At 34.9% G+C, this 12,819-nt stretch overlaps 1 protein-coding gene across 1 annotated transcript in view; it reads right to left on the reverse strand.

The window, feature by feature from the left end:
- LOC106466026 (dipeptidyl aminopeptidase-like protein 6) overlaps positions 1–10,600 on the reverse strand; it is a 57,484-nt gene extending 46,884 nt beyond the window's left edge. The window contains exon 1 of the mRNA XM_022393988.1: positions 10,524–10,600. Coding sequence (XP_022249696.1) covers positions 10,524–10,592 — 69 coding nt within the window. The 5' untranslated portion in view covers positions 10,593–10,600. The remainder of the gene's footprint in view (positions 1–10,523) is intronic.
- Between the last annotated feature and the right edge of the window lie 2,219 nt (positions 10,601–12,819).

Below are 12,819 nucleotides of genomic sequence, written 5' to 3' on the forward strand. Positions count from 1 at the left end.
AAAATCAACCGTTTCACAATACCTGGAGATAATACGATCTGTACTGAATACGGAAAATCAACCGTTTCACAATACCTGGAGATAATACGATCTGTACTGAATACGGAAAATCAACCGTTTCACAATACCTGGAGATAATACGATCTGTACTGAATTTGATAATTACAAATTTCAGGTCTCTGCTGATGTTTCATTTTGAAACCGTTTTTTTATTTATTTTTTGTAAACGTAATAAAGCCTTTTACATAAATAGTCTGCTCCTAAACAGTTAAACGTTAAGTATAGTCTCAACAAATAAATATATTTTAAGGAAGTTCAATACAAAACCAAATATTATTTTCAAACTTAATGCAGATACTTCTCACAATGGCACGCAGCTGGGGACTACAACCAATCAATAAACCGTTGAATAAGACAGGAAACTTATTTTAATTAAATAAGTTCTGTTGTTCGTCTAATGGTATATATTATAGAAGTTTTCAGATATTATCCCTGAACATTCAGACCAAGAAATATAAAACAAAACCAGTGATTAGGAAATCCAGGACTTTATGTTCATTACATATGCAACGTATAGTAAATTAAGGTCAGGTTTCGACTCTGTGAAATTGATTGTCTTCTACCGTACTTTTCATAGAACCAGAAACACGCCTCCCAGAAATGTGCATGCGCACTGTGAAAGTATACTGTGTTCGTACGCATATAATTATTCACGCAACTACAAAAATTACGGCTACAACATAAATTATAATGCTAACCTTTCTAAGTCCAATTCGTCGTCGTCTTCAACCAACATTGGGCTGTATACTAGGAGATATCTTTACATAATTTTGACCTGTTCAGAGACTCTATGGTTCAAAAGGGGCAAATCAGCCCTATAATGTACCTATGTACGTGTGGAACAGTACGTGTACTAATGGTGAGTCTTAGATATTCAATTTAGAATGTAATGGTGCGCGCGATTTCTCAGTTCAAGGTCGTTGACTCGTGATCTGCACCCACCAATCTGTACAAGTGTTTATGTTAACATCTTCACTGTATATCCCCACATCGTTCGTGTAGCTGTGCATTTCCTTATCAGCAGTATTATCTTTCAAAGATAAATAAGCCAAACACAAGAGAAACATTCCAAAGATCACAGCACAAGTTTGGAACAGAAATCGCCTGTCATTCGTATTCTCTCTATTATTTTAAAGCAGGTAAACGAGTAGTTGCATGATGTAACATATAAGTCACGCAGAACTAATTATATTTATTAGTTCATAAGTGTCAATTATGATATTTTAACAGTGTTTGAAAACGTTTTTTTTTATCATAGTCGAGATGGCACAAAGTTACATGTGGGCTATTTGCACTAACCGTCCCTGGAAGTAAAAGGCAACTAGTTAACACCGTTCTCTGCCAACTCTTGGGCTGCTCTGATCATATCTAATAGTAGGATTTGACCTTCACTCTTATAACGCACCCACGGCCCCAAAAGTATAGATCGCATTTATTTTAATTATTACTTATTTTTTGGCGGTAACGGAATGTAAACCACGAAACCCGAGTTCTGGAGTACGGTCGCTAATCACGGGGCCTCGCTTGCTCCATAATGTTTGAATTTGCGATTATCTACTCTTCTGTATGTGAAGCAGTATCAGAACGAAGTTGTTTGGTTGTTTCTAAGCGCAAAGCTACACGATGGGCTATCCGTGCTCTGCCAACCACAGGTATCGAAAGCCAGTTTTTAGCGTAGGAAGCCTGTTGACTTACCATTGAGTCATGGGGGTGGGTGGAATCTCACAACCGTTTGGGTACATATTATAAACCGTATGTCAAAGAACACAGAAGTTATAAACCCTATCTGCACCAATAACGTTTGACCAAAGATCAAGGTCATACAACGACCATTCTTACATAACTTCTTCCACGTACACACACATGCTGTTTGGGTATTTGGACTCATCTGGCTGCTTTTTTCCCGAGCTAAGTGTTACCTCAATATTTAACGGCTCTGAGTCTGAATGCGAAAGACGTAACACCAAAGAATACTGTTTAATAAGAGTTGAGAACATTTCACCCACATTAGAAGGTAGAACATAACATAAACAGCACAACGGCCACACTACAGCTTTAGTTTGTCTTGTTTCGCATTTATAAAACTAGACAACATTACAATTCTGTGTTTCAAAATATCGATAATAGTAATAAAAATATTGTAGTACATCCTCATGCTTCAACGTTCCTATACGAAACTTCAGATAAAGCTACATTTTCTTACCCTATAGAATACTAGTTTGCTTTTAAAAAGTTCACTACCGGTGAGGGTAGGGGGAGGGCACATATAGCATTACGAGTAAATTTTATGTTTCAACACTCACTGTAGTGAAACGTCCATAGCATCACATTACGAGTAATTTTATGTTTCAACACTCACTGTAGTGAAACGTCCATAGCATCACATTACGAGTAATTTTATGTTTCAACACTCACTGTAGTGAAACGTCCATAGCATCACATTACGAGGTAATTTTGTTTCAACACTCACTGTAGTGAAACGTCCACAAAAACAAACTGGGTGAAATCACTTACATTCTATATAAAATACACACACAATCCCAGCACTTTTGACAACAGATCAATGCATAAATATTGCGAGTTTGGATTAAAAAGAGTTCCATTTTGAAGAGCGTATATGAAGAGCTCCTTTCTAGTCAAATAATTTGAAAATACAATTTTTCACGAAATTTATGAAAAATATCAAGAGATTTTTGTGATTTTGCCGAAAAAAATATTTTTTGAAATACGCCAAAAAGTACGCATTTTAAATCAAAATTAATTCTCAAATCTCATATTCTCTTTTATATCATAGAAAAACCCAATATGTGTTTACTGTATGTGTTTACATTTGTTTGTGTGAAACATCAGGGACCCTGTAATCAATATGGTGATGGATCCACAAACAACTTGGTGCATATACAGTTGTATAAATGTTTTAAAAGCCGAAGGGGTCTATATGAACAGTTTGGCGAAATTTAAAAACAAACAAACAAAGCAAAGCTACACGAGGGCTATCTGCGCTCATAAACACAAGAGTAACAGAAAGGTTATAATACCAGCATAAACACAAGACAACAGAAAGGTTATAATACAAGTATAAACATAAGACAAACAGAAAGGTTATAATACCAGCATAAACACAAGACCAACAGAAAGGTTATAACACAAGTATAAATACAAGACAAACAGAAAGGTTATAATACCAATATAAACACTAGACAAACAGAAAAGTTATAATACAAGTATAAACACAAGATCAATAGAAAGTTTAAAATATAAGTATAAACACAAGACCAACAGAAAGGTTATAATACAAGTATAAACACAAGATCAATAGAAAGTTTAAAATATAAGTATAAACACAAGACCAACAGAAGGTTATAATACAAGTATAAACACAGAAAGGTTATAATACCAGTACAAACACAAAACAAACATAAAGGTTCTAATACAAGTATAAACTCAAGGTTGTAATACAAGTATAAACACAAAAGAAACATAAAGGTTCTAATACACGTATAAACACAGAAAGGTTATAACGAGACAGCTTTAAAGTCAATCAATGACTACAACTGCTCAAAACTTGAAATCTAATAAACAATGTCATTCCATAATCTTATTGATTTCTATTTAGCAACTTAATTATATCAATTAATTACAAATATATTTTATTCTGCTTGTTTGTAGTTTTTACGCAATTACACAAAGACAATATACGCGTCCCTAAGTTTGAACTGATAGAGGAAGGATAGATAGTCAGCCTCCACCAACTGTATGGCTACTGTTGTGTTATCAATGGAAATTATTCGTTTTCTTTTAATTATCTGCTGATCCTCTTTTGATGACGGACGCAAGTTGGGCCTGTTGTATGGGTTTGGATCTTATGGATGCAAGTGGGCCTGTTGTAGGGGTTTGGATCTTAGGGACGTAAGTTGGGCCTGTTGTAGGGTTTGGATCTTAGGGACGTAAGTTGGGCCTGTTGTAGGGGTTTGGATCTTAGGGACGTAAGTTGGGCCTGTTGTAGGGTTTGGATCTTAGGGACGCAAGTTGGGCCTGTTGTAGGGGTTTTAATTTTAAAACTGCCGAGCAGGATTCAATTTTGTGCAATAGCATAAAATGTTATCCATACTTGTTGGTGCGTGATAATAGTGACTATCAATTCCTTAGTGTATATGGTAGGGTGTTGGTCCGTCCTCTCTCTGGTCAGTAGATCAGAATTAGGGATAGCTTTAGTAGAATTGATATAAAATACAAAATGCAGTTACTGACTTTCTCTTAAGTCTACAATTTATATGTAGTTTTCTGTCTTCTTGTGTGCCGGGCGTGACCCATTCTTTAGCATGCTGGACTGTTGTTCCGACGATATATCTGAGGTTCCATGCGTCCCGTTAACGTCCATAAAACAAACACAAATCGCCCTTCGCCCCTTGAAGGAGTGTCTGCTAACTCTTGGGCTACTCTAATCATATAGTGGGATTTGACAATCACTCCTATAATACACCCATGATCATGAAAGTGCAGCAGCGGGGCACAAACCTACATATACCGACTAGCTAACCATCTGCTCACGCTCGACTTTTGAAAATGTATAACTAAAGATATTTAATAATAATAATCAAAAGATATTTTTGTATTTCAGTAAGATATTACGTCATGAACTTATTTTGATATTCTTGTAATCCATATAACATTCGACACCACATCATATAATCACATTGATTCTAGTTCATGTTTCATGTTTACGTTGTCCTTACTATGTTATCTACAAACGTGTATGTTTACTCTTTTGTTCGTACATTAAACAAGATAAGCTAAATGAAAGAAAATAATGTGAATAATAAGTAGCTCCATCGCGAGCAATGACGTTTTGGATCGATTCAACATTGAGCCTTTGTTACATAGCGCCATCTGTTGCAGATTAAATGTATTTCATTAGAATAATTATAAAAAATATCCTGCAAATACCGACTTGAAATACTTTTTTGTAGTATTGATAGTTGATATTTTCAGTAGTGTTATTTATTAGCGTGCGCATACTGTCCGTAAATTACACTAATGATAATGGTGACAAATTTACGACAGTACATGAAACAAATAACTAATGTTTATATGTTCCGTATGTAAAGCCTTTTTTAACGGTACTTTCATTAACAGTACCGATGATAATGTATGGTACAGCTACTTCAAGAATTTTTAATCTTTAACTATTATATTTTCATCAAAGTAATATTTTGCATTGTTAGCTTAGTATATGGATGAGATATTATTGGGATTGCAACTGCAATTATCGCAAACAGGGACGTACCCAACCGATAAAATAATGCATCCTAAGCTATATTAGTAAGAACGTAACAATAGCATATTTTATTAGCTATGCTCATTACTGTCTCGTCTGCGTTGATCGGTAAATGATACTAATTCAAAACATGGCATTTTTAAGACTTTATTTTTCTACATTTAAAGAACGTATACTCTAGCTATAGAGGATAATATCTTGCACTATTTTGTCCTAGAAATGGTTGAATATTAGTTGAAAGGAAAAACATTTATATAAATATGCATTTTTGATTAGGATTTATTTGAGAAGATCGTTTAAAAAATAATTTTCCCCCAGTAAATGTAGATCGACTCCATTCCTTAATGGAGCATATTGCCATCTAGTGTACAACTTAAAAGTGAGTATTTACTAGGAAAGAAAAATCAAATAATGTCAGAAAAACGCATAACTGTTATTTAGCACTAGCAATTTTAAAATACTGTTTAGAACATGGATTTTAAATACTTGTTTTTTTGTTGTTGTTTTTTTTACTTAAATACACAATAATACATTTTGAAAATTAAACTATTGGAGAAAAGAAAGAAAGTTTCAGATTTTTGTATATAAAGCGTACTGCTGATATTATATTAAATTATTATTTACAAAGACGAATACGTTAAAAATAAATAGCTAATAAAGATTGGTTATAAGTTGATAATAAATGCTACAAGTGCTATATTAAATGGTTCCATTATTTTAAACGTTAGCACAATTCAGTATGCGCATTATCATTAGGGCAAATATAATTATTCAGGAAACAGGCTGAAAAGGCTTACAAATCATATATATCCGATCCGATTACCCTTTGGTAACTACTGATTTAATTAGAATGAATAGTTTTTTACATAGCCAACAGATGGCGTCAAAGAAACTATTTGCCTTAAACACGAAAATACATTTAACCACATTGTAAGAATTACTCTATATCTTAAGTAATCAACGTATTTAACTAACTAATATACCACAGGAAAACAGCGGTTTATATCTAACAAACCAACAAACTGAAGCGGAAAACATTAATCCAACACAACATATAAGCAAACACGTGATATAGTGATTATCTCAATACTGCAAGGCTTAGTATCAACGTTCTTTCTACGTCAGTATAGGGAGCTAACCAGCATACTACAGTGGATTGTCTCAACACATTTAGCAGGTCAAGACCCCTGATGTTTCATTTAATCAACAGAGACACACGCATTAACATAGCCTGACAGTCAAAGTGCCTTAATAACATCTCCCTTCAACCAAGATGCTGCAGTTGAAACTGATAATTTACTTAATCATTCAAACAGTTGACATGCTCTAACGCAGTGAAGAAAGAAAAACATCTTAATTAGAGGTACTTCTACTGTGGGGGTAGACAACTATCTTTTGTAGAGGTTCGAGTCTTCTGCCTACTGTAAGTTCTAGGCCCAGAAAAACCATCTTTCAATATCTTGACCTCGCTTCTCTCACAAATAAACTTGCAGATAGGCCTATAAAAAATATTAACAACTTTCATCGCTGTGATTGGTTTACTTATAAAAGGCCGTAGCTACGAAATTATATACACATATTTGTCTACTTTAAAGACTGTAAACTGTTTGTTAAAAAAATACATGCAAATGTTATTTTAATATAAAATTTATAACAAGTATTTTATATTTATATTGATAAGTTAGCAGGAGGGGGAGGGGTTACAGTTTACGTTACAAATGTGATTTGGTGTCAGAGTTTGTAACTCGGTGTTACAACTGGAGGACCTATAATTATTAATCAATTTCTCTTACGGCGTGCGTTCTTTCTCTGTTGTCCTAAGCCCCAATTTGTATCAGTCTTAATACCGAACTGTTTTTAGTTTTGGTTAGCAACATTCATGTACGCAATTTGAACTTATGGTGTAGGATTGTTTGTTTTGAATTTCGCGCAAAGCTACACGAGGGCTATCTACGCTAGCCGTTCCTAATTTAGCAGTGTAAGACGAGAGGAAAGGCAGCTAATCATCACCATCTACCGCCAACTCTTGGGCTACTCTTTTTACCAACGAATAGTGGGATTGACCGTCACGTTATAACGCCCCCACGGCTGAAAGGGCGAGCATGTTTGGTGGGACGGGGATTCAAACCCGTGACCCGCATATTGCGAGTCGAGCGCCCCCTAACCACCTAGCCATGTCTGGCTTTAATGTAGAAATGACAGGTTAAGTAACTTCTAATTTAATTTCAGTTTACATTTTTATCGTTTACCTTCTCAACGTGCGGGTCGTGAGTTCGAATCTCATCAGCTTGGGAGTGTTATAGTGTGACGGTTAATCCCACTATTCGTTGGTAAAAGAGTAGCCCAAGAGTTGGCGGTGGGTGGTGATGACTAGCTCTAGTCTTACACTGCTAAATTAGGGACGGCTATAAACACAAGAGTAACAGAAAGGTTATAATACCAGTACAGTTTTATCATCTAACGACATTATATTAAAACGATTTTTGAGCTTCACAACATCGTTACTGCTCATGTTGCTACGTACGGTCATATTTATTCTAACCAACAACCATGCATCTTGATAATAGCTTTGCACCATAGTCTCCATTAAAAAAGGTCTCCGTCGTAAAAATTGTTTGTTTATTTGATCTTATTATTATTATTATGAAAGAAAAAAGCTTGTTATAGTTTTATTAAATAATTTATTGGTTTCATTCTTCAAGCAACAAAACCTAGTTGCTCTACACACGCCACACGCACGTGGCTCTCATGTCAAGTTACTCTCCAGAGTACTTTACATTATGTTACAGTTAGGGTATAACACAGATATGGTGAAACGGTTTAAAAGACAAAGAACCACATCAAACAGTCACCACAATTGTAGTGGTCCTGAAAAGCATTTATTCAGTTTCCGACGTTCGTGGTTTTTTAATATTTCTACATCGTATCTTTCACGATTAGAAACACAAAAAGTCAATAAAATGTCAACTCCTCACTATAGACACGAGTCCACTTCACAACCAGAATTTTTGTAGATTTTGCATTTTGTCTTTAAATTTTCAAGAACACATTTTGTAACTTATATGTTTGTAAACTGAAGTATAATTTATAAAAAATGACTGCTCGAAGCGAAACAATCTTTAAAAAAACGTTTCTTGAACAGTATAAACGTATTAACATACAGTTACAAGACCAACAGCAAGGATATAATACCAGTATTTACCAGTGGTTAAAAGTAAGGGTGTTCCCCCTAGCTACAAGAAGAAGTAGCCAATGGGATCTAAAACAATATTATAGGACAACTTAAGGTTTGTGGGGGAAGGGGGACTACAATACGTGAAAACTGGTCTTCATCGGACAAAATTAAAATTACGACTTACCGTGCGCATATAGGTGGATCTAGGAGCAATGACCGTGGCGAAACTTTGACCTTGTCACACTCAAAGTCATCCAAGGTCATACAGTTCTAGTTATCGTTACATCTAATGGATTATGTGCCGTTTCTTAACTCATTGTTTTTTGTAAAGAACAGCGATTTCGTATATCCATTTCCGTTTCGAAATTCAATTTCGCTTCTTTTCGATCTGTCGTTTTTTAACGCAAGAGATGATTCCAAAACAGCAATGCATCTGCTATTATAATTGAAAAAAATATTCCGAAAAGCTTATCCTGGACTTTTAGTTCATTGTCTGTTTCAGTAACAAGAGTTTAATCCGAAACGCTATCGCTCCTGTCGTTCTAGTCACTAAAGCTGATCCTGGACTTATAGTTCATTGTCTGTTTCAGCAACAAGAGTTTAATCCGAAACGCTATCGCTCCTGTCGCTCTAGTCAATAAAGCTGATCCTGGACTTATAGTTCATTGTCTGTTTCAGCAACAAGAGTTTAATCCGAAACGCTAAGTCCAGGATCAGCTTTAGTGACTAGAGCGACAGGAGCGATTATGGGATTGATTGTATTTATAGTAAAGCTACTGAGGCTATATGCCGCTGTTCCTAAACTTGAAATACTGACCAGAAGGAAGGCAGGCAGGCAGTAGCATCTTGTCATCCACTACTCATGCAATGGAATTGATTGTCACTCTTATAACGTACCCACAGCTCAAAACGCTGGAGATATTCTGTGGCATCGCGCGGAATGCGTACCCGGCTCGTCAGCTCTGATATGAAGAGCTCTACCACAGAGTAGCCCCCACGCCCCAAATGTTCAAATTTTTAAAACAATATCAAACCGTTATTTCAATAACTAACTTCAGGTAAAGTTTGTTGTTTCGTCATAAAGTTTTGTTTTCCGAAATTTGATAATATTTCATAAACTTTTAACTTTCAGAAATACAAAACACTCGTCACATCTGGTGTTTTTGTATAAATGTAATGGCATGTTTGTTATTTTCATAAAAAAAAAAAACATTCGGAAGGACTTGACATTTCAAAGTTTAGATGCTACATATACTGCAAATATAGGGAGCAGTACATGATCCCACGCCCTTGCAATCCGGGGAAGCAGGACATGAATCACATGTAAAAAAAAAAAAAATGGGATTACAACATGAACTCAACTCCTAGCAAGTGGGGGAGTGGGACGTGAATCCACGATCACATGTTTTTTTTGCAAAAAAAAGAAATTAAAACATGAACCCAACTCCCAGCAAGTGGGGGACATGGATTTATGGAGAAGGGTACGAGTCCACGTCTTTACAAGCAGAATATGAATACACGTTTCGAACACGCTTTCTTCGTCAGACTTAACAGAATATACGTTTTAATTAAGTAGTGTCTTAATAAAAACTTAAGTTATTTACCATTTTAGATAATTAGTACCGTTCAATTTTTATTTAGTTTTTTGTGTTTTTTAGCAATATTGTTTGAAACTAAGATCTTCAGGGCTTAATTCCTAAATAAAGAGAAACCGTGTCATCGATGAAGGATGTGCGTGTTTGGCATATCAGATATATGTGCCTGAGCTTTCGTTTAATTAGTAATGAAAGTTTCGTGGGCTACATCCTGTTTCGTTCTTGTAAGAAAACGTTTCGGTTGGAGTAAAGCTATAAACAAGAGGTTTCTCAAGTCTTACTTACTCTAACTAGATCATACAAGTGCTTCAAACAACGATATAATATTGTTTTGTTTAAAACCTGTTTATATCCTGATTTTCTGCTAAAGTTACGTTAGAATAAATTCATTTCGTCATTTTAAAACTGTACCTACCACTTCCGGTACCACTGTAGCGGATTGGCTTGGCTGCCCATTGGAAGCCTTCTGTTCTCGACTGGTCATAATGTTTCTCAGGTAGACTGAACGAAAAAGATGCTGTTTCGAGCGGATTAGTCTTTAACTCTTTAGTGCTTGTGATATATCAAGTTTCCTTCACTCAACTACTCAGAACAGAAATAGCTAACCTTTACTTGTATGTAAATATCACTACGCAGCGGCAGTTGATGTTAAAAGAGGATATTACCTAATAATGAAGAATCCTCCTTTTCTCTACCTTCGACTTTACGTATCGTTTCAATGTGTTTCCTAACACCATCTCCGGTTCAATAAAAACCTCACGTAGGCGTAACGCGGCGAAGACCGCTTGGCGGCGTTATACCATAGTACAGGTTCCGAACTAAGAACTTTTGATTGGTTTTGAAAAGAATGAAAAATTGAGTTTGAAGCAACTGTGAAAATGTTCCGAAACTTTCAGAGAGAGTTGATGATCTTTTGATGTAAATTAATTAATTTATCCACGCTTGTTACTCTAATGCAAGCAAATTAATTGTATTTTGTAGCATTAGCAGAACGACATCTACCTAAACATAGAAACAGAATATTGTTTGACTCTTCTTTATAAATAATAAACCGTACAACCATCTTTTGTTTTAATCTACGCATGAATAGTGGGTGACAAGATGCTACTGACTGCCTGCCTTCCTTCTGGTCAGTATTTCAAGTTTAGGAACAGCGGCATATAGCCTCAGTAGCTTTACTATAAGTACAATCAATTCCATAGTGGGTGACAAGATGCTACTGACTGCCTGCCTTCCTTCTGGTCAGTATTTCAAGTTTAGGAACAGCGGCATATAGCCTCAGTAGATTTTAAAATAAATACAAAATATCTATTACTCTGAAATTATTTAAGTAAAAGGTTCACAAGTCGTTTCTTCTTTAAGCAGGAGAGATACACACGCTGTAATTAGAGGGCTTAAGTAAGAAAAATATATAGAGGAATAAGATTCAGGTTGTGATATACGTGTGAATGTACTTAGAGCTATATAAAGGAATAACATTCAGGTTGTGATATACGTGTGAATGGATTCAGGTTGTGATATACGTGTGAATGTACTTAGAGCTATATAAAGGAATAAGATTCAGGTTGTGATATACGTGTGAATGGTTGTGATATACGTGTGAATGTACTCAGAGCTATATAAAGGAATAAGATTCAGGTTGTGATATACGTGTGAATGTACTCAGAGCTATAAGTACATTCACACGTATATCACAACCTGAATCTTATTCCTTTATATAGCTCTGAGTACATTCACACGTATATCACAACCTGAATCTTATTCCTTTATATAGCTCTCAGTACATTCACACGTATATCACAACCTGAATCTTATTCCTTTATATAGCTCTAAGTACATTCACACGTATATCAAGGTGATTGATTCTGCCTTAAAACTTATTGTTAAACGGAAGCAAATTTTCGCCATAGGCAGTAAAACACATAGATCTTATCGAGGAAAGTGTGGACATGTAGGTGGATGAAACAAATGTAATATTTTCTTAAATGCTTTAGTTTTCCAGTAACATTATTAAATTGTTTAAAGATCGAAAGACAGCTCTAAGTAAATAATAGATTGAATATAATAACGTAATGTAATAATAGATTGACTACAATAACGTATTGTAATAATAGATTGACTATAATAACATAACATAATAATAGATTGACTATATTCTTAACGGTATCATGACAACGAACGTACTTTTTCAAATCGTGTAAACACCTGGTATAGACTATTTTATAGTTTACAATACAAACATATATTTCTATATTTAAGCACAGCAGCATCTTTTGAAAATGTTACTTAGATTATGGTTTCATTATGTTTAGCGTCAAAGATCATATCATACATATATATATATACATGTAATTTATGAACTACAAAAGACTTGTTGGTCCATCTAGGCCGTCCCATCTACTAAACTCAACTCTGGAATACAAAATAAAACATTCAAGGTCAACCATTATCATTGAAATATTTATATTCCCTTGAATTAATTGCTTCTGTCACATTTGAAGGCAACCCATTCCAAAAACTAACCACCCTGTTAGAAAAATATAGTTGTCTTAGCTTAAATGGCTCCTACACTGCCCACATGTATATTTTTGGCCCTTAGTCCTACCATTCTAACCATTAAGTAAGAAAAAATGATGCATCAGCACTATCAATTCCCTTAATAATCTTAAACACTTCAATCAGAATGTTTTTTTTTTCTTCTAAATGCTTTT

Source organism: Limulus polyphemus, unplaced genomic scaffold, assembly GCF_000517525.1.
Source record: "Limulus polyphemus unplaced genomic scaffold, Limulus_polyphemus-2.1.2 Scaffold2126, whole genome shotgun sequence".
Classification (NCBI taxonomy): Eukaryota; Metazoa; Arthropoda; class Merostomata; order Xiphosura; family Limulidae; genus Limulus; species Limulus polyphemus.